This window comes from Nothoprocta perdicaria, unplaced genomic scaffold (assembly GCF_003342845.1).
Source record: "Nothoprocta perdicaria isolate Ctin4 unplaced genomic scaffold, notPer1 scaffold_319, whole genome shotgun sequence".
Taxonomy (NCBI): Eukaryota; Metazoa; Chordata; class Aves; order Tinamiformes; family Tinamidae; genus Nothoprocta; species Nothoprocta perdicaria.
The window spans coordinates 250,979-272,838 of record NW_020455554.1 but is presented as its reverse complement, the minus strand read 5'-3'; the positions used below and the strand labels follow the sequence as shown (position 1 = coordinate 272,838).

The 21,860-nt window shown below is 44.8% G+C and overlaps 2 protein-coding genes across 2 annotated transcripts in view; both read right to left on the bottom strand.

The window, feature by feature from the left end:
- The window catches only part of JPT2 (Jupiter microtubule associated homolog 2), an 8,241-nt gene extending 8,143 nt beyond the window's left edge, over positions 1 to 98 (bottom strand). The window contains exon 1 of the mRNA XM_026042961.1: positions 52 to 98. Coding sequence (XP_025898746.1) covers positions 52 to 95 — 44 coding nt within the window. The 5' untranslated portion in view covers positions 96 to 98. The remainder of the gene's footprint in view (positions 1 to 51) is intronic.
- Positions 99 to 1,452: 1,354 nt separating this feature from the next.
- CRAMP1 (cramped chromatin regulator homolog 1) overlaps positions 1,453 to 21,860 on the bottom strand; it is a 42,577-nt gene continuing 22,169 nt past the window's right edge. Inside the window, exons 8-20 of the mRNA XM_026042957.1 lie at positions 21,379 to 21,460; positions 19,344 to 20,612; positions 16,782 to 16,959; positions 13,944 to 14,125; positions 13,089 to 13,163; positions 11,976 to 12,057; positions 11,203 to 11,307; positions 10,640 to 10,818; positions 10,000 to 10,083; positions 8,375 to 8,609; positions 7,988 to 8,152; positions 7,215 to 7,360; positions 1,453 to 5,584 (exon numbers count right to left, since the gene is read on the bottom strand). Of these exons, the coding sequence (XP_025898742.1) occupies positions 5,417 to 5,584; positions 7,215 to 7,360; positions 7,988 to 8,152; positions 8,375 to 8,609; positions 10,000 to 10,083; positions 10,640 to 10,818; positions 11,203 to 11,307; positions 11,976 to 12,057; positions 13,089 to 13,163; positions 13,944 to 14,125; positions 16,782 to 16,959; positions 19,344 to 20,612; positions 21,379 to 21,460 (2,950 nt within the window). The 3' untranslated portion in view covers positions 1,453 to 5,416. The remainder of the gene's footprint in view (positions 5,585 to 7,214; positions 7,361 to 7,987; positions 8,153 to 8,374; positions 8,610 to 9,999; positions 10,084 to 10,639; positions 10,819 to 11,202; positions 11,308 to 11,975; positions 12,058 to 13,088; positions 13,164 to 13,943; positions 14,126 to 16,781; positions 16,960 to 19,343; positions 20,613 to 21,378; positions 21,461 to 21,860) is intronic.

Here is a 21,860-nt window from a genome sequence, read left to right as displayed (position 1 = left end):
GGCCCCGCACAAAGCGCCGCGGCTCCCGCGCGCCCCGCCGCGCCGCGGCACCTGGAGCTCGGCTTGGCCGCGTCGCTCTCGGCGCCCTGGAACATGGTGCTGGCGGCGGGCTCGGCTCGGCTGCGCAGCCCGCGCGGCGCTCCCCTCAGCCGCCCCGACCGCAGGGAGCGCCCGCCCCGCCCCCCCCATTGGCTGAACCGCACGCCCGTCACGCCGGACAGCCTATGGACGGCATGCACCACCTCGGGTCCCGCCCTGCCCGACTTCCCTTCCACTCAACTGGTCGCCTTCCCATTGGGAGGGTGGCCTGTCCATTAGGGGGGAGCTGCAGGGCCATTGGCTGAGAGCTCGGGTAGGAGGGGCGGGAGGTGGGGCCGTTGGCGCTGGGGGCCCGGTGTGAGGGGAGCGGCGGCGCCGCCCGCCGCGCGCCCGTTAGGAGCGAAGCTCCGCGAAGAGACAACGAGGCGGACGCCCAGGGGGAAGTTCCTGGGCATTTAAATGGGAGCAATCCCACCCGAGGAGGGATACTCCCCTTCAGAATGAAAATACATTTGCTTTGATACGGTTTATTGCCAAAGAAATATCACAGTATGGTAAAGTCACTGTGCAGGGGTCCAAATGAGGGCTTTTGCATGGCTTAACTAGCTCACTGTGAATTCAGATCTTTACTTAATTCTGTGTTCACTTTAAGGTTTCCATCTAGATACATCTGCAGTCTGAGATCAATGATGCTTGTCCTCACAACTAAATATTTACTTAGAGCTGGGGACACTGCTGGGGGGGGGGGGAAGGTGTAAGGTATACGTGCAAGTCAAAATAAAACAAAAAAGCTCTCACCACGGAGAACAATGAAAATTCTGTGAYGATTCTGTTGATAGCAATCGTGCCACCAAGCTCACTGAAACCAGAATTTCACCTCAAAAAGTTCCATCTTAAGTAAGCACAAATGCTGATCCTCCTGAGGCCATAGCTACGCAAATAGAAAGTTAAATGGAAAATGTGACATGGCAGGAACTGCAAATAAKACACGGGACATAAGTTAGACCAAGTATTAGTATGTATTTATGCACAAGAATAAAAACAGCTTTACAAGTTGAATTGGAAATTTAAACAGAGGAAGTTAACAGCTTTTGTATATTATATTAAATAACCAAAACACCTTTTTCCAAAATTGGTAAAGAATAAATAATATAATTTACAATATGGTACAAAAAATAATCAGTAAGGACAGGCATTCTGCTTTATACATACACTATATAGGTATATTTATAATCTATAAAACAAATTCACATCTCAAACAAGCCAGAAACCTCAGATGATATGGCTTAACTATTATTAAAAGAAACAGCATTAAACTTTGCTGCCAGAACCATAAGCTCTAAAGCAGTTATCATGTTTCAGTAATTAATGATAACTTATTGCCGTAGTGCTTGCCAAGGTTTCACTTAGTTAACATTTACAAATTGCTGTGAAATTAAGAGATTCAAAGGTTTGAAAAGGTTAAAAAAAGTGCAGTACTTTCCTTATAAATGCATCCGAAGTCTGAGTGTACAAAATAAAATGCAACTTAAATTTCTGCTCTGGGATCCATGGAGTCAGTAGATGAAGTTCTTTATAGGTTAGATTTGATGCAAGCTATTTAACTGAATTTAGAAATACAAAGAAGGGTGTCAAGAAAAGGCGAACCGATGCCACATTAAAAACAATTAATATTCCTATGCTTAGCAGWTTTAGCGATAAGGGATGAAACGAACTGTGCGCTTCATGGGGATGCAACGCCCAGCAGACAGCCAGCGCAGCGCACGCAAACACAGCGGCAGAGCCAGCCCGTGGCACGGGGTGCCGCTTTTCACCCACCCCACGATGACCGACTCCTCTGCCTTTCGCCACAGGGAACTTCCTTATCACACATAGGGCTGCTAAACCAGCACGGGGCAAGCCTACCAGAGGATTAAAAGCAAACCCAGCAGAAAGCCTTACAGCAATGAACACCACAAGTGCAGACCAGGTTGTTRGTGTCCATTTGACCCCTCCAATTGGTTTTCAGTGCCTTGGGCAGCTCTGAATGATAAAGTTTTATTTTCCTTAAAAATCATCCTGCCTTCATTTCAGCATCAACATGCTTGGCAGGTATCTGCTTGGGATAAATTGATGTGATTACAGGCAGTGGATCTTGTTATTTCAGCTGGGGAAACTGAAATTATTATTTTTAAAGTTTTGGACTTTTATTAAAAAGCAATACCAAAAAAAACCCAAGATATTAATTTATCGCTTGTCAGTCTTAGCTACACAGATGATGATCGGCAAGTAAAGCACAGCCACCTGCCTTCTGCAACTGGTGGCTGCAGAAGGGCACTGCAGTGACTTTTCACATAATAAGGATAACAAACACTGCATCAACTCAAAATTTTCACAATGATTTAAGTTGTCTTCAATTTTTCCCTGATAAGAGTGAACAGACTTTGTTATTGAAGTACAGCTTGCCTTTTGTGTTTCTRAAATTAGAAGCCAAATACAGGAAGGCTGCAAGTCTCAAGAGACAGGAGGCTGCTAAGAGAATTTGGTGAAAGTAACAAAAACCGCATTTTCAAAATCGGTTTTATAATAAGAACTTTTAAGAGTGATTCTAAACATGCTTTAATCACAAAGGTCTGAGTGCTGAACGAGACCCGCGGTCATTCCCGCTTTGCTATTAGCCTCCTGCGAGTTCCCTTGCAAAGCTCCGGGATATCAACACGTGCGGATCTCAGCGGCACCACTAGCAGCAGGCGCTTCAGCGACACCCCCTCTCCAGCACCCCCAGTCCCGGCGGCAGGGCCGGCCGGTCAGCTCCCACTCCCATCCCGGATGGCAGGAACTGCCCCGGGTTTGGGTGAAGTGTCCGGCCCCGCGGCGCTGCAGCCTCCGAGGCAGCGGCACAGGCATCCCGGTGCCAGCCTGGGCAGAGAGGATGGGAGTGTTTGTCGTGGTGGATAACACACCGGAGAGCAGGAGCCTCATCTTTCTGTAGAAAACCAGTTCAGATTTTTGTACAGTACTTGATTAGAGTATATCACATCTCCTCCTACATGTCCGGTACTCCATGGCCACAGCTATAGCAAGAGTCCTCTCTCTGTGTCCTGAAAGCTGGAAGGATTTGGGAGGAACAGTAGCCAGGATAAATAGCATTGCTAAGGGCTGAAGCCAAAACCAAGAGGAATCACTCTGGGAAAGGCTGAASCAAAAGAGATCTCAGCTCTAAGTAAAACCTGAAACTTCCGACTTGTCATACCAGGCACGAACCATAAAAACGATSCACTTAATACTCATCTCCTGACAACAGCCTTTAAGTTCTTATACTCTAGGTTTACATGATCTCCTGGTAACTGCWACATGGCTCAGCAAGGATAACAGTGAAATAACGAGAGAAGAACTGAAGACCCGTGTGACAGGCAGCAGGAACAGAAAGCTAACCCACAGGAATGACAATTCTCCCTTTTTCTGCTATGGACTGTTTCTTGCTAGCCTTGATTCCTACATGTGAATGGAGAACCCCATTGCAGGGGGTCCCTACAGAACGAATCCCAGGAATGTCTTCCAAATCCCACTATCCGCACAGTGAAGTCAATCAATTGTGGGCTGCAGAAAAGACACATCAGAAAAACACCACGTTTTCTCTTAATGAGAGAGGGCGCAATGCAAGCTATATAGCGGTAAAAAACAATCTACACAAGCAGGGTAAAGTGACTGGGAGAAGAGCGAGTCCAGTCAGTGCACTGTGAGCAAAGTTACAGGAAACTCCCAGTCAAACGCTTTGTAAAAGTAGCTAAAGGCAGGCAGAACTACATCCACCGAGTATAGTGCAAGTTGGGAAAATGAACCCCTGATAACAGCCTAAGAGATGGAGAAGTTGTGAGTATTTATTAACAAACGGCTCTTATAGAAAGTTGAGGTTTACACAGGACTAGCCCCTTGGCGAAGTTCAGAGCTACCTAAAACAGCCGAGGGACATCATCTTACTGGAGAAGCAGAGAAGTGCTTAGAAAAGGGGCACAGTAGAAGTGTCCTCTCTCAAGACTGGTAGGAAAGGAAATAGGAAAAGGCTCCTGAGATACAAAGGCAGAACCAAAAGAAAACCAGCCATAAAGAAAGTAACTTTAGACTCCTTTGACCCCGTAGAAATCAGGATCTGAATCTTTAGGTATTAAAACACTACCACTAAATGCATAGGGATTTCCCAGAGGGTTACCAGATCCATTAGTGCCCAGGAGTGACTATAATGAAAAATTATGCCCTGAGGTACAACAGGGCACCTGGAATTAGCGGCACAAGGAGGAAACTAGGAGGGACGAGGGGATTAACCTAGGACTTGACACCTTTCCTTTTTTTTTTTTTTAATGACACAAGACAGATTTCAACAATTTTAGCGTTAGAATAATATTTGTATCTATACATTACAACAGTCTTTCCTATTTCCTCTCCCAGGAGATACCGCATCTCACATTTTTGTGGAGAAAGATGGCAATATATACAGGTTGTTTCCAGCAAAGCCAAGACTAATTACGACCAAGCTCTCCTAGCGATTCCTGTAAGAGCTCTTTTGCAGTGTTGCCTGACAGAAAAAGCACACATCCCTCAGGGAAAGCAGAAAAACACTCCCTCACCAGTGGGAGAACAGTGAAACGTGATGATGAGTCTCCCTTAAAGGTGGGGAAGATGAGTGCAGCCAGAAGAGTGAGGATCGTGAAGTGAGGTGGGGCTCCAAACTGGAGGAAACTCCCCCCGGTTTCAGGCAAGCTGGGGGTAGGGTGAATCAGAGCTCCCCGCAGGCCAAGCGAGCAGGTACGTGCCCCTGTAGGAATGTTCAAAGAATGAGACCTTGCCAAAGAAAAAGAACGGTGCATAAAAATGGAGCATCGCAGAGCCACAGCGCCTTAGGAGAGAGTGCAAGAAAACCTCACTTTGACTGATTCATCAAACAAGTGCCGACCGGGGCATTTCTAGACCAAAAATGTCTTCTATGCCCCTGCCCCTCATCCTCCACAACTTCAGTGTGAATCCTGAATCATCGTGCTTGGACTGCTCAGCAATAAGTAATCCCTGTAGGGGAGGTTCCGGCAAGACCCCTTTTTGCTTGAGCCACTTCTTCCTAGGCCATTGCACAGTACAAGCCCAGCACTGTCCCCTAAAACCCACCCCCTCACATCGCTGCTGTTGGAGGGACACCACTTCCTATCACACTACTCCCTGTTTCGTGGCTCCCAGCGTATTGCACATCCCAGGACTTGCAGGTACTTATCAGACCCTTGAAGACGATGCCGCTTTTTTGGAGGGAAGGTCCATCTGCTGCTTCCCCACACCCTGCCCTGGCTCTGCTCCAGCACCACAAGCTCCAGCTCACACGCAGTGTCTCCATGGGGCAGCCGCTCTGCTGCGCTCACTGTGAGAGGTCGCCGATGGGGGGGCCACCGCTGGCACTGCCATCGAACAGGACCTCCCTGCGGGGTGGCTCGGGGATGGACAGCTCCTGGGCAAGGTCGTTGAAACGGGAAATGTAGTCTATGCTGTTCTCATTCATCATGCAAGCCAGCTGGGAATCCACCACCTGGAACAGAGGTGAGAGGAAAGGGCAGCCACACATCAGTGGAGATTCATGTTGCTTTAGCTGACTGAGAAGAGCTCCTATCCGTGAGCTAATGGGAGCCTCTTTGAAGACTCTACAGTCTGAATGGGCCTCATCCACATATCACTATTGCAAATATTCCTTAATTTGGAACTGCCTCATGTATACAACTGCGTTTGCAACTCTTATCAACGTGTCCCAATACCTGAAGAGAGGATGTAAAGAGGATGAGGCTAAAATCTTCTCAGTGTTGGCCAGTGACAGGACAAGGGATAATGGGTACAAGCCGAAACAGAGGCAGTTCCATCTCCATGTGAGGAAGCACTTCTTTCCTGTGAGGGTGACAGAGCTTTGGAACAGGCTGTGCGGAGTCTCCTTCTCTGGAGCTCTTCCAAACCCGCCTGGATACGACCAGATGCCCTGTGCTCTGTGTGTCCCTGCTGGAGTAGGGGGTTAGACTATCCAACCTCAACCATTCTGTGACTCTGTGAAAACTTGATTCTGCAGGACAATAAAACTCTTTCAAATCTCTCCCTTCGTTAAAGCTATTTGTAAACGAGACTTGCTTCCTCTGCCGACTCCCACACAAACCCACATTGGCCGCAACAGCAAAATACTGCAGCTGCTTGGCAGTGCCTAAGATGGTGCCTTACCCCATTTTCCTGCAAGGCAGTTTGCTAGCTTAAGGGCTGCAGTATCATATAAAATTTGCACAAAAGGATTATCCTACTACTTCTTTAATTAACACACCTACTACTTGCCAGGTTCAACAATTTTAGCGTTTTAGCGTAAAAGTTAGCACTCTTCCTATTCAATGTGGCAAGCAGAGCTGGGCATGAAGGCTGAGGCTGCCAAGGTCACATCACATCACATCAGCGTTGATCTCCAKCCTCAAGTTGCAAGACATCCGCAAAACTTCCTTCCCAATGTCCAAGGGGCAAAGGAGGAATAATGACTTTTCCCTTTCCTAGGGCACAGCCCCCATGGAGTTACCATGCAACTTGATGTTAAATTATGTGTAAACTATAGGGTAATTTAAGGTTACAAAGGAGATTAAGAGGTGTCTAACCCAAGCTCACAATGAAGGACTTTTTCCTTCCTTGTTTCAGCTTACACACATTGCCCCTCTTCCTCCCACCAAATACCTGTGTGAAGGGCCTGGCTCCATCCTTCTGATGACTTCCCTGCAGGTACTGGAAAGCTGCTATCATAGCATCAGCATGGTTGGAAAAGACCTTCAAGATCATCAAGTCCAACCACAAACTCATCACCATCCTGCCTGCTAAATCATGTCCCTAAGTGCCTCATCTACACGCGTATTAACGCTGCCAGGGACGGTGACTCCACCACTTACCTGGCCAGGCTATTCCAATGCTTCAACACTCTTTCCAGGTAGGAATTTTTCCTTATATCCAACTTTTTTTTTTTTTCCCCTTATATCCTTGAGGCCACCTMTGAGGCTCCCTCTCCACCCCCTGCAGCCTTCTCCTCTCTGGCCAGAACCCTCAGCAGCCAGCACCCTCAGCTCCTCCTCACAGGGCAGTACGATAAATAACATGCCAGAGCACTGCACTGAAAAAGCAGCACAGCTGAACGTGACGTGCTGACGTACCTCTGCTACGTCTGCCAGAGAGCGTGACACAAAGGAGTCCCGGGAGTTTCCATCCAGGAGGCTGGGCCCCAGTAAGGAGGTGCCGCTTGCACTTCCAACAGGAGTGGGCAGCATTTTTCGTCCCTTCTCAGGGGAGATGAAACTTGCTGTAAAGAACAAGCACCCCAGTAAGTTACTTCATTCACTATTTGCAACTGAGAGGCCAAGGATGACACGGAATCAGAAAACGGACGGCAACCATCTCTTTCTTCTCTGTCCTCAAAGTTACGTGTTCCTAGCAAGAACACCTTCAGCTAAGAGCACTGAGAAACCCATGTCAGTGGCACCATCAAGTGTTAACTCACACAACCCCCAGACAAACACAGTGATCTCATCTCTCTGARATCATGCTCACAAGCACAGAGCGAAGCCTGTGATCCCAGAGCAGAGCCACGGGCATCTTTCCGCTTTGGCAGAACAGCCAAAACGTCTCAGCCTAACTCATGAGTCAGGCTCCAAGCAGACTACAAAGGACTGCCAAGGAGTTATTTGCCCCAGGGTATCGGCTCTTGCTCCAGTCTAGCAACAGGATAATTTAAGGAAAAGACTTATAAAAAAGAAAGAAAATACATTCAAGACAAAGCTGTCACACAACAAAAGCAAGAAACACAGAAATAGAATTTACAAAGATYCTGCTGAATGTCCTATTTTTCAAAAGATTCACTTGAACAAACTGCCTTTGTTTGCAAAGGGAGGAGCTCTTTTGCTGCAGTTCTCTGCATGCAGATACTTACAAAACAGGCTGCTGAGAGAGGAGTCTGTGGAGTCATTGGGGTACCACTGGGGATCGTGGCTGGGAGAGGCAATCCAGTTCTGCTGAGGGCTGCTGGACGGTGATGGAAGACTTTTGGAGCTGTCGCTGCCATTCAGCTTTGCAGGAGAAAGAGAAACACCTTCACCTGTAAGCCAATGAGTCACTAAGTCAATGTGGTAAAGTTACAGGACACCGCACAAGTTATTTTTGTTAGAAAGAACCCCGTAAAGCCATATACATCAGAACAGAGAGATCACTCACACAATTACCTTTTCAATAGATATATAAAAAAATATCCAAGAACTTCCTAGTTTCTGCTGTCATTTAAAATTCTCAATAGGAAGACTTTAGCTAAGTTCAGACTTACTGTATTGACCAGAGCTGATCGCTATTTCAATGATGGAATCACTGATTTGAGTGGCAGGCTCTCCTTGGGAAAGGACATCTTCAGGCGGCCCAGGCAGAGAAATATCCAAGAGTGCAGAGACGTTGGGAGGAGAGAGACGGGTACTGGAAGGCTCTGATGAGGGAAGTGGAGGGGTGGAAAGACCATTCTGGAGAGGAGCCTTGGTTAGTTCGGACAGAGAAAGCACCGATGTGCCCTGGTACAAGAAACATAATTCATGAATTTACGAAAAACAAAGAACTGGGATACATGTCTGAAAAGCAACAGCTTAGCACTTGGAGCATCAGATTGAAAGCAGATTTTTTTTTAAAGGACTAAATTCAGCAGAATATATTCTCAACATTTTTTTTTCATAGATCCAAAAACACTTGTAAGTGTTTTTCTTCTCATCTAGACATAAAAGATAAACTGGGTCCACGTTTTAAATATCTACTAAATGGAAACTGTATTATTTCCAGAAATAGTATCTGTAAGCATAGACAAATATTCCTGATTCCATATCCTGCCAAATTATTGGAAAAAAACATGAGTTTGTAGCATACCAAATAATGTTTACTTTAAGCTACATAACGAAAGCAAGCACTCACATATAGTAAATGAATTAATGTGTCTTTCTTTGAGGAATCTACCAGATAGCTATTAATTCTTCAGGATTGCATTTGGCTTTATATAGACAAGAACCCTACAAACGCTTAAATAATATGAATATTTTAAAAGATTCAAGTCTCTAAACAGCTAGATTTCCAAAAAGTCAAGCTCTTTTTATTTGTTAATTTCAAGGAATAATTTCAAGGTTCTAGTTCCTCTTCATACATACATACAACTCTGTTCAAATTTTATCTCATGCATGTCGTACATGCAAAGCATTCCTGACAGCAGGAACAAAACCTAAGACTGTTCCACCTTAAATAAACACCTAAGAAAACATCCCGACACAAGTGCTATAAAATCTGCCTCACTTCTACGCTCTTTGTCATAATAGTTTTAACTTTCTTTTTGTACATTCCTATCACAGGTGAGGTAGAAAATGCTTCCTTAAAAAAAAAAAAAAAAAAAAAAAAAAAAAAAAAAGCGGCTACGTAGTTAAGACAAGGTCAGGATCCCACTGGAGAAGGGAGGTGGGAACAGGATGACAAGACTCTTAGAACTTCCACTCTACTACACTTAAGTATTTATGATGTATTGGATTCAATGTGAAGATGAGGGATTCACTTAAGAGGATGCAGGCACTACAAGCCTGCTTTTAGTCTTAGCATTTCCTCTTCAGCAAGCAGGACAGCCAATTCCGGAAATCTTTCTTTGTTGTATTTGTAAGTGCTTTGCTATATAGAGCATGCCTATCCTAAATTTCTCTCCTGGATCAAGACCTGCTCCTCCTCCAGAGGTCAGAGCTTGTCAGCTTCATTTCGCTCTTCTACAAAATGGCAGAGAGATAAATGTAAGCAGCTTGCTTTTTTTCCCCCCCTTCTTTAAAATTTATCAAATGTTAGGGATTTTCATTTCCATCAAATGCAATACTAATAACGTAGGATCAAGGGCGTCTCACTGGTGTTCGGAAACCACTCCCCATTTCACACACACTCTACCTGGAAACCATCAGGAACTGCCTCCTGCTGCTCGTGCCGCGTGGGCAGGTTGATGAACGGGACCCGACACCCAGTGCCTGAGCCCTGCAAGCACAGGAGAAGTTGGGTGAGTGACCCAGTTTTACAAGAGGTGCTGCAAATACACTCAGGGATGTAAGAAGCAAGTGCAGCTACTTCTGCACTGTTTGCACTGCGTATCCTGCCTTTCAAAACAGTTCACATAAGTGTGAGATAATGACAGAGATTAACATGTACCTGGGTTTCAATGAAAGGGACAGTAAAAAGATACCACAGTCCATGTATTTACATGCCCAGAAATTGGCCCCAAATTCTCAGCTGAGTCTCTATCCCTCAAAAAACTACTCTTCTGCTTTGAATCCAGATTTCTGGATAGCCAACTTAACCGTTGCACAGCTGAAAACTCTTCTACAGGATGGAAATGTGTGCAACAATGACTGAATCTCTCAACCATTTAACGCATGCTACACAACAGACATTGGGCTTGTCATGATACGCATGTCTAACAATAAACCCCAGGGGAAGCTTCCAGAAGAGTCCTTAATAATACAGCTTTTKACATGGCAAAAGAACAAGATGCTTCACTGCTTTAAGAAGAAAAACACGCTCAAGAGTCACTGACCTCCACGGTGGTGATGGAGCCTCCGTTCTGATGTGCCACTGAGGACTCCTGCCCTGTGACCACCGCGGTCACTCCATCCGGCGAGAGCGGAGACACCCCTGACAAACCATCTGCCTCCAGGACGGGCAAGGGGCTACCAGGGATAATCCCGGCACTTTTAGCTGCCAAGTCAATAGCACCTTTTGTGAAATAGAAAGATAAACACATTAGAAGTCTTTTCTTTGCAGGATTACTCTGCTGTGAATCTTTTCAAAGATAGTTTTTTAAAAATTGGCCAGATAGTCAAAACCTAACAAATGCAAAKGGCAAAAATGATAATTATCTGATCAGCTATGTCAGTGGTTTTTGTTTAGAAAGAAAAACATTTCTTTCAGCTGAGTGTTTGGAACTCTTCTGCCCTGCTCCAAAAGTGCATGGCACTAGTTTGGATGGTATCAGTAACATAGCACTGTTTTCTTTGATTTTGAAAGGCACTCACGATTTGTAACCAGGAAAAAGAAACACTGCAACATCCTATAGAGCAGGACACACTGCCACTCTCATCGTGTTCAAGGAAAACTTACTGGACAGGTTGTTGGTAGCCTGTGTTGGAAGAACCTTGGGCACGATGGGACGAGAAACTGCGGCTTTATTCAGTGAGGACTGGATTGGCCGAAATGAACCTCTCCCTAGGGCGGAGGATTAAATAACTCTCAAGCAAATGAAATCTCACATMTTTAAAGCAGAATACAACACAGTTCAGTGGAAAGAAAATAAACTTCAAGCAGCAGTGAGCTGGTGCAAATGCAGGTTCCGCTGTGTTATTGCAGCTGCCTTCATTATTTTCAGTGAAGACAAACTTTAACCTCTAATGTTGATTCTTAGATTAATGCTGAGATGAGAGATAACTTGTAACACCGTTGTGATTAAGAGTGAATCATTAGGAAGGACAACTAGGYGGTACTGATTATAACGTATGACATTTAACCTACAGTATCTCAGATACCAGAAAAGGTTCAATACAGAGTCTACAGAAACCATTATTTACACCCCCCTATAGAAAGGTATTCTTATCTTAACTTTTTTCCAAAGTGTTGTCTCCTTGCAGAGAATTCCACAATACTGAAATAAGGAAAGAGTGAGCGGTGGAAGAAAAATATCTCCACTGTAATCATGATTTCCTATCCAGGAGCACAAGCCTATCATCCTGTAGGAAATGACTCAACCAGCTGATAAATGGCTTTGTGGTTTTGAAAGGCTATTTTTCTCTTTTCAAAAATCTTTCCTTGCGCAGTGTTAGCCACTTTCGAATCCCTCTCATGGTAGCACACAAGCAATGGGAGACATGCAGACTCACCTGTTATGGATGAGTTGGATAGGATAGAAAAGGAGCAGACGTGCTGGGATGGATTTCCAGACGGCCTAGGGAGCAGCGTTCTCTGTATGAGAGATGAAACGACAGAACATTTAAGTGCAAAACAGAGGGCAAAGCTGATCTTCTATGGTTTCGAAGTTCACAATCAAACTTAAGGATTGCATCTAGATTGTGCAAATTCATTTTCCACTGTGATTAAGCAAACAYGAATTAATGAGACAACAACATGTACCTGAGAGTTTAAAATAAATGATGTTCTGCCGAGCAGAGTATCTTATTACCAAAAATAMTTTGTATGCAACTTGTAAGCAAACCATCGACTCCATTCTTAGAACCGGGGGACCAAAGGGTATGCTAGAACTTGGCCACCTTGTTTTCCCCAAGGATGTTTCTGTTATTTTGTTTTTAATTCATTTCATATATGTTCTTCATTTGTTGCAAATCCCTACTGAAAGTTTGTCGTTTTAACAGCAGCATCTGCCCTTTTGCGGGGTTCGCTGGAGTCTAAGGGAGGTTAGTGTGTGCCCACCCCTGACACACAGCTAACAAGCTGCCTCCTACTTAAATCTCTGCTGGAAATCCTAGTTTGTTTTGTAAATCCAGTGTTCCCTCAGAGTATCTCATGTTCCTTCAGAGAATGTTTTCTTTCACTACACCACCTATTCCCACCCCAATTTTTCACAGCAATTGGTGAGTGAGAAGCAGAAAAAAAATATATGTATCTCACCGGTGATCTCGCTGCAGTGCAATTGCATCGTTACTTGTTGCAGCAGCAGCGACAGGTCAGATGAACATGTCACTCGTGTGTCAGCAGCAAGAGAGGCCAAATAGCAGAACAAGCTTTCAGGTGAGGGGCCTCCCCTGTCCGCAAGCTACCTCACGCACTGGATTACTGTTTTTGACACTCCTCACATACAGAACGTATTATGGCTACTTCAAATACAGAATAAAACATTTGTTTTAGTCAGATGCTCGGTTTTACTGTTCCAGCAGATTTAAGATGGATATTCAGTTAGGCCCAAGTTATTACGAACTAGCTGGTATCTATTTGGGGTGCACAGCCCAGGCATTCCCCACACTGCAGATTTTCCTGACCTGAACCACCAATGGCTTCCGCAAGTGTCTGTTCCGCAGTTTCCTTGGCTTTGGCAAGAAGAAGTCGGACTGCATCTGCAGGAGAGCAGGAAATGCATTAGGGAAGTATTTCAAACACACAGGCACAGGGCAAATGATACTCCCCGAACTCCATTCTCCAACAAAGTTGCAACTATATACCAAAATGCTTTCTTTTGTTTTAGACTGTAAATTACCTTTTCCAAAACTACCTTTTGATTAAATATGTCTCACTTGATTTTGATGCTCCAACACCAACACGGGTATTATTTCTAACTGAAAGCTGCTCAAAGTCATAGTCTAGTAACAGCCATGCCTCGTGGGACATGCAAAACACATTTCCCTTAACTAAAAATGAAAACTTCAGCTTCACCTCCCATAGTTTCTGTCAAGGTGGGGACGTTTTCCACCAGGAACGAGTACTTCTTGTTCTTAATTTTATTGAGACAAAACTTTTCCCCAAAGAACCTATCCAACTGCCTAAGAAATGTAACTGGTGTGACACTGTTATTGACATTTTATATATAAAAATAAAATAAAATCTCAGCAACAAGGACGTATTACATTTTGTTGCATGAGAAGGATATCAGTTGTTTTAAACTTGTCAAAAGTATTTTGCTGGAGCAGAGCAAACGAGTTTAATGAGGCAGTATGACAGCCTGCAGGTCAGAAGGATTGGGGTCACAATTATGTGATCAAAGCGCGACCAGYCTCATTGGGTAGAATGCCACGCTTGAACCTCACCAGGCGTGCGGCTTCATAAAGGTCCTGCTGAACAAGACAGTCCCCCTGGGAGCTGGCACAGCCGCTGCCGCTGGCTCCCCTGGCCCCACTTACACTGATTGTGTCCAAGTGCTGCCGGAAGGTCAGCTCTGCTTCTTTACTGGGCAGGAAGAGCTTCCCGTGGCGGCTGTTGGGTGGCAGAGTCGTGGGAACGGCAAAGAGGCCCCCGTCCGTGTCAGCACTGCCCGAACTTGAAGGACCGGCCACCAAGAGAGGTCTGGGGAGGTTTCTCAAACCTGCAAGATTTTAAGGGTYGTTTAAATGAAGTGAACGGAGATGTAATTGTTTAGTAACTGAAGGACCAGACAGAGCTGGGGCTTCTGGACTCTGGCTCTGCCACGATATATTTGAAATCTTATACAAGTTATGAGACTGACTACTTAACTTTTCCCACATGTAAATTGGTGGCATGATCCTGCTTCACAAGGACACYGCAAACATTCACTTGCTTTGAAATCCTTGGGTAGAGGAGGATAAATGCAATTTTACACTACCAAAACTGGAGCGTTGGGACCCAATTTTGAGCCCTACCCAACTGTGTTAATCAGTCTATCTGTTCTGTTTGCAGAAATACTCAAGTGTTCTTCCCACTGAACAGAACATGTAATGCATTTGATCCATTCCTTTTATAGGGGAAAATAAGACAGACACAAACTCATTCTAAATCTTTACATGTAACATGGTCTTATTTTTCCAAGTGTGGTAATTCAAAGTGTAACCCCTGTAAAATGGTTCTGGTGACAGAGGAATCGGAGAGTGGGAACCAATTTGCCAAAAATATCTTCCCAAAGAYGGACTGTCTTAGCAATACTGCAATATTTGCTTAACAGATAAACATGCAGGCCTTCTTATCACCATTTTAAAGAGGAAATGCTGACAGAAGCCCTGGGGTTCCCATGGGCTCAGGAGCAGTGTGGTCCCTGTTTAAATGAAGAAACACCCCACTCTGTTGCTCTAAACTCTGCTCTACCAAAGCTACTTAACACTGAAGCGTTTTTAAACTGAAATGTTTAAAAAGCAAAAGTATTAGGGCCTCATCCCTGAGCAGGAGATAAGGAGAACTGCTACAGCAAACAAGTGAACATGAAAAGAACAAATTACACTGCAGAGAGTAAGGACATGCAGTTAGATGTAACTAAGATTATCATAGTTTAAGTGTTATGGTGATTTTGCGTCACAGCTATTGCCCTGCTCTTTGCTAAGCCTGTTTGCATGATTCTTCTCATCTCCTTTTCTGTTCGTGAAGCTGCCAGTTTGCCAAGTCTTTCCATCACTCCGGAATGAACAGAACTTCCAGTTAGATCTTCTAATCATTATTTTCTACTAGGAAGGCCAAATCAAYTAATTTTCATTAAACAGACCCAACCCCAAACCCAAAGTAGTTGGCAGCTAGACAGACTCAAGACCAAATTCTATGAGGAAATCCACCTAAAAGCGACCTCAAAGTTTGCTTTCTGATAGCCGAACTACTGTAGCTATTTAATAGTGTCATATGTGAGGGTACAAAGAAGCTTTAAAATTACTGTATAGCAAAGGCAGAAGTAAAGGCACCCCAGGCAGAGCTGCTGAGGGGCAAAACCAACACGCTAGGCAGAGCGTTGTTTTAAACCCCCCTTTATTGCTCTCCTGTTCAAGCCACACAGCTCAGCTGCAGCCAACTTGGTTGTCCTTGACTGGTACCGCACAAAGTACTCCAGATTTTTCACTCTCTGATTTAACACTGCATGTTTCATTAAATTATACAATCTTAATAATAATAACGCATCTTTTAAAAACTAATATGGGCAGCTCAGTTTGTTTTTGAATCAACACAGGTCTGCACCAACCGAAGTGCCATGCCTGCTTCCAGGGGAGCAGGTAGAAAGTCTTTTTGTCTTCTTGCTGGTTCTGTCATTCTGTCATCTGGTATTCTCAGTTGATGATTCTTATCCTTACTTAAAATACTTCAGAAATTATTTTCAAGGCATTAGGGGAAGTATAAAGTACAATCTCATAAAATGAACAAGCTGCAAGTGAAGTTTGATTTTATTTCTGAATCTCATTTAAGAAGATATGCCCTCCTGGCCTGCGTATCTCTCAGAAAAGTAATGATTCCTACATTTCACCTCTTAAATTATCGGGCTCCTTACTAGCAATTTAAGCAAGTGTGTACTTGTCTGCAAGTCAGTGTAATGAAGCTTTACACAGAGACGACACTGCTATCACACCACTTTAAAATGGAAACCATACAGAGCACCAACTAGGGGGTTTCACAGCACTGGTTAAATGGCTCTCAGTCCATTGCTCCTTACAGCATAGGGGCAAAAAGGGAGGCCTGTGAACGGCACCTGTAACTCCGCGCCTCTGGCACTTGCCCTGTTTCTTTTTGAAGTCAGAACTGAAACCCTTGGTCTGCAGGGCTGCAGCTCACAAATCAGTACTTCAGATGGACCTTTTAGTAGAAAAAGAAGGTAATCCATAACAATCATTCAGGATTTCATCTCAGCAGAACGGCAGGTAAAATTTTCAGTAAAATACTATTTTAACCAGCAAACTTTAGTCAATATATTTATATTCCAAACCTATAGGCCTCCAGGCTCTTGAGGCCCCATGCCCTGTAGCAGCCATTTCCTAACAAGAGCCAGCGTCTCTGCAAGACTGCCTTGATAGGACATTTTCTGTACTGTGAACTGCATTATTGATGTAGCTTTATATATATTTTTTTTAAGATTTACAGAAATACTGAATTTATGACAATCCTAATCCAAACTAACAAGATAATATTTAGGAGCTCTCTTTCTCCTGGAATTACGGACGAAAACATACGGGCATATAAGTGGGCAGAGCTTCCCAGACACTGCTCTGGTGCGCTAAAGATCTCGTGTGTTGAAGTGAGTCCTGATGGCCACTCACCTGAGGAGCTGGAAGCGGCACTGGGGGAAAAGGTCTTGTTGCCACGAAGGGCAGACTGGTTCCGCGCGCAGCCCGGGCTCCTGCTGCTGACGGCAACCACCTTCCCGGGGGGCGTCAGGGCCTGCTCCTCCTGCGCGGGCTTCATCGGCGACGTGGCAACGGAGCTCATTTCAGGCGTCTGAAAATGCAGGTACAGCAGCTGAACACAGGGCTTTATTGGGACAGTAACTGCACTGCTACACCCACGGCTGCTTAAGGAGTTTTCTTTAAAAAAATAAAAATCTTAACTTCAATRTCTTTCAGTACTTTAACCACTGCCTCTATGTGTGTGAGTGGTGTTAAAATTCTTTCTCAGTGTTTTTGGTAATGTTAAATATCGTTGTAATATAAATTGATGCTATTTAAGCAATCAGATCAACGTTTACAGTGTGACAAAGCACTCACAAAACAAAAAGGCAAAACATCCTCTCACTCCCCAGAAATATTAGAGGGGAAGACAAGGATTTGCCATAGTACCAAAAAGGGGTTGTTTTCAAATTCAATGGAAAACTAATTTTCATAAACTCTGACTATCCAGATGGCTCTTCTGAYTGGCAGTATCCAAAAATATTTTGTTGTTAATCAAGTAAAGATAAAAAGTTCTGAATTTTTTCCCAATCCTCCTCCTATTTTACACTGAATCACTGTGAACAAAACAAAACCACATGGCAAGAGGCTTTACTAATTTTTCCAGGCCTAGCCAGTTAATTCCATTAAGCTACTTACAAGGTTTTCTAGCAAAAGTTGCCTTTAAAGAAAGWGGGGTGCAACCACAGGCATAAAATTTCAACCCACACTTGTCTGCAGTGCAATTCTCTGTAGTTTGCTTGATGCTGGTAATCTTCATTTGAAGGCAAGAAATACAGCACAGGTGGCTTCACTGCAGATCTTCTGGAGGAGGCAGCAGGCATCCAAACAACTTCTCCTTATGCTGAAGCAGCTTTTCACTTTCCGGTGGGAGAAGTGGTCCCGGAGCGTGGACGCAGCCCGGCAACTCCGAGCGCCGTGGCCCAGAAGCAGCGTCCTAAAGGCAGCGACTGCAGGTCTCGGCTGCACATGTCCACGCTCCAGGAGAGCGGAGGGACCCAGTGGCAAAACTATTGCCTTCCTACTGTGATTTCTGATGAAATGCACAAGATTTAAGAGCCAATCCTTTCCAAAAGTCTACTTCCAGGCAGGCAATAAATATCGCTGTCACCTGAATATACACATAGAAGTCCCACGACAGTCACTACCACAAGTGACCTTATTTGTGKTTTTTTTTGTTGTTTTGTTGTTTCGTTTTTGTTTTTTTTAACTCTTTCAGTTTATTTTTCTGCAATGAAGTCTATATAAACTAGTACTTTACAAACAAAGAAAAAGATTCCTCTTTTTTATTAGAACACTGGTACCTACCTGGAAGAACTGCATTATTTTTCAGGAGAATTTCCCTACTTTGATTAAGACACAAATAGCATAACTAGCAAGTAACAATTGCCTCAGATAATACCTCCCCCCCCCCCCTTCTTCTTCCCCTAAATTTAAAGATACTCTCCTATTTCTAGTCCACCGTAGTTCAATCCTATTTTCTCTAGCTGTCACACTAGGGGTAAAACCAGCTGCCAAACGGGGAAGACTTCATCACATACCAGTGAGACACAAGACCACAAGTCTGGTGAACTTCAAGTCTTTATCAGACTGGAGCTGTGTCTCACAGAAGGTAGTTTTAAATTTATATGTGATATTTAAAAATATCCTACATCCTATATTTATAAAATCAGGATCCACAAGAGCTTTAGGGATGGGGGAAATGGGGACAGGATACTACCCTACCAAAAGCAAAGAGCAGAGTATCCCAGGTGTTTGGGAACAGTGATTCATTTGCCCTCTACACTGGAGTATCTTGAACTTCTCRCATCACCATCTTCCCAATCCGGTCTGATCTGCTGAATTCGGTCTCTTTTGGAGAGGATGTCCTGAAAGGACGTTTCAGCAAGTTTAATTTACCCCAGTTGTCTGCCCTGGGAAGGACGTATTTTTCTGGGCTGTTAAACACATGTATCTAGAGTCTTGGAAATAAAACCTGAAACTTATATTGCCACTTTTACAAAAATCACAGCAGTAGACCAAAGTACGTTGGCCAGGATACCTGAAATAGATCAGCTCTTTTCACACCTATACGGAATGCTACTTGAATTACATGAACTCTGGACATTACTCTTAGACAGAATAGAAAGCATCTAATCTCACATCTCGTCTTTTCAGCAGTCACACTAAATGTTTACTGTAACACTGCTGAAAATGAGACCCAGGGCAAACCGGAAAACAAAAAGCAGCAGGAGAAAAACCCCCAAGAAACAGATGCAGCATATTAAAGAAACGTCCACTCAGCAGCAAGCTGCTTCGTAATGTTTTTTTCATCAGTGACTCCAAGATCTTAACAAAGTTGGTCACTAATTTACTACAAAAACAAGGAAGGGCAGCCATTCCGTGAGCCCTATTACCAAGAGCTTAGCTTCTGGAGCACAAATGAGAGCTACTTACTGGTTTGGGATTGACTTCAGTTGAGATGAGCTTTAAAAGGCAGTTGAGGAGTCTCTGTTTGTGGAAGGTGGTGCCCGTAGGAACAGCACTTGGTTCGGACGTTTGCTCCCTGGCCTCCTGGGATTCTGGCTCCAGGACAGCCAGCCAGTCGTACTCCAGCTGCAGCTTGTTYGGCTTGCCCATCATGAGGTAGACTTCTGCCAACGTGAGGCTCTCCGAAGTTCGCAGGCTCCATCCTTCTTCTCTAACCTGCTGAGAGAGCCTGCTCGGGTCATCCTTGAGAGACTTTGAACTAGATTGTCCCTGAGGTGGAGGTGGAAACGAGGAGCTCAGCTTCTCTTGAGAATCCTCCATTACCACGTCTGTTATCTCCCTGGTGCACGTGTCAAGCTGCAGGCTGGGGCCATGGCTAGCCTGAGCTTCAGGCCTGGAGGGGCCACTGCTGGGTGAGGCCACGTGGCCTCTGGGCAGCTGCGCCAAACATGCGTCGGGCGTCTCTGTGCTCCCACTTGGAAAGGCCACAGGAGAAGTATTCCCAGCTGTAGGAGTAAAGTCTCTTCCATGCATTTTCTCTGTGCAAAAACATTTCTCCGGGACAATCAGGTCCTGACAGGACTTCATGTACCGTGGGAAGGGATCAAGCAGAGAGAGCTCCTCCACATCAGGGATCTTCCTGCAAGCACAGGCTGTGCTGCACGATGGTAGCCCGGCTGCTTGGTCACCAGCCAGGGCCTCCCTGCCCTCCACACAGAAGGTCATCGAGCTCAGCTTTTCATGGCTCCCTTCTGGATCCTGAAGTCCAGGAGGGGGCTTGCTGAGGGGATTAGTGATGCCAAGATGTGAGGCTGCCCCTTCCACTAGAGCAGTCTCTGGGGAACCCTCTTCAGCGCTTGCAGAAACTTCAGCTGTGGGCTGAGAGGTTCTGCTCGATTCTGTAGTGCTCTCTGCTCTTCCAACACTCTTGCCACCTTCCGTTCCCCGGATGTATTTTAGCTGTCCCCTGGCTGTCCCCTGACCACTCTGTATGCCTAGGATTTGTGCAGGGGGTAGTAAGTGAGAGTCCTTTGTGTTCTGTTTGCATTTGCCAGTCTCCTGCCAGTGCACTGTGCAGAAAGCCTTGGAGTGGACCACTCTGGCCACCCCAGGCAGCGGCGTGAGGGTGCAGTTCTCTCCTGGAAAAAGATGGAGCATCACCTTCTCCTCCGAGAAGCCGCCTCTTGTTTCCGAGTCTCTGGGGTCTTGAAGCTGCCGTTCCTCTAGTGTTTTACGCTAAAACGGATGCGTCAAAGAATGCAACCACCATCTGTCCCGTCAAMAGCAGCACCTGGTAGCCTAGTTTGCAAATAAAAAGAACATATAGCTGACCAGGGGTATATTCTCAGCATAGATACGAACACTCTGATCTTTGGAAATTAAATCTTTCTATGTTGATATGGGCTACACTTAAGATTTGCAGCAATGCTCRATCTCTGTTCCATGCAAAATTATTGATCTCTGCTTCAAGCCCCACTGTGATTTTGAAACTATATTTTTTTTTTGCATAGCAAAATAGACTCTACTTTCTGTATGTGTTCTGACATTTAAGTATCAAATGCTACACTGCCACTTTGTCCAGGCACACAAATTAAAAAGAAAAGCCCACAAGCTTGAATAAAGGGACYGAGAACAGGACGCAGCACATTAGTTCACAGGAGAACATAATGGCTGTTTCCTCACAAACCCTTCTACTGCATGGGTCAAAGTTCAGAGATAGGAAATTAATCCATTCAGCTCRTGTTTACAGAAATGAAATAAAGGCAGGGAGCTTCTTTATTACCAACTAGCTCTTCAGGGCATCAGAGCAGAGAAGAGTTCAGTGGGAAGTGAAATGCTTGGCGTTTCCTGCTAAGGGCTCCCTCACGTCAGTGATGCTGAGATACTGATCGTAATCTTTATTAAACATGGGCTGGCAAATACACTAGGTAGATCTACATTTTTGTCACCAAATTGCTGCTGGGGCACAGCACRCAGCACAGTTTCAGCAGGAAAAGGATACGATGCGCACTTCGTGGAGGGCCCACTTCTGCTTCAGGAACTCRATGAGGCTGGAGACCTTCCGATGCAACTCCACTATCATCCTGTGCACAAGACAAGCAGAGCAAAGGAACTGAGCAAAACATCAGCAGAAACTCCAGTCACTACTGCAGCACTGAAGTGGGAATCAAGGGAGACGCTGGCATTCTGCAACTGCCCACTCCCAGTCTCAAAGCAAAAGGATGAATTTTATCTGGTAAGGCTGAAATGGAGATAACTCACAATTGTGAAATATCTCAAAGAGCCTATCAGGTAACTTTGATGGCTGTGACTCTGTGACTCAAGATATCAGCTTCTCCAGATGGAATGAGCAGGGAAAAGAATGGAAGATTTAGCTAAATTGCCAACTGCAGGAAGCGCACAAGGTTACCACACCGAATACAGAAAGCAAGGGGGCTTTTTGTCCTCAATGCATTTTACAAAAGAAAAGTTAAAAAACAAAAA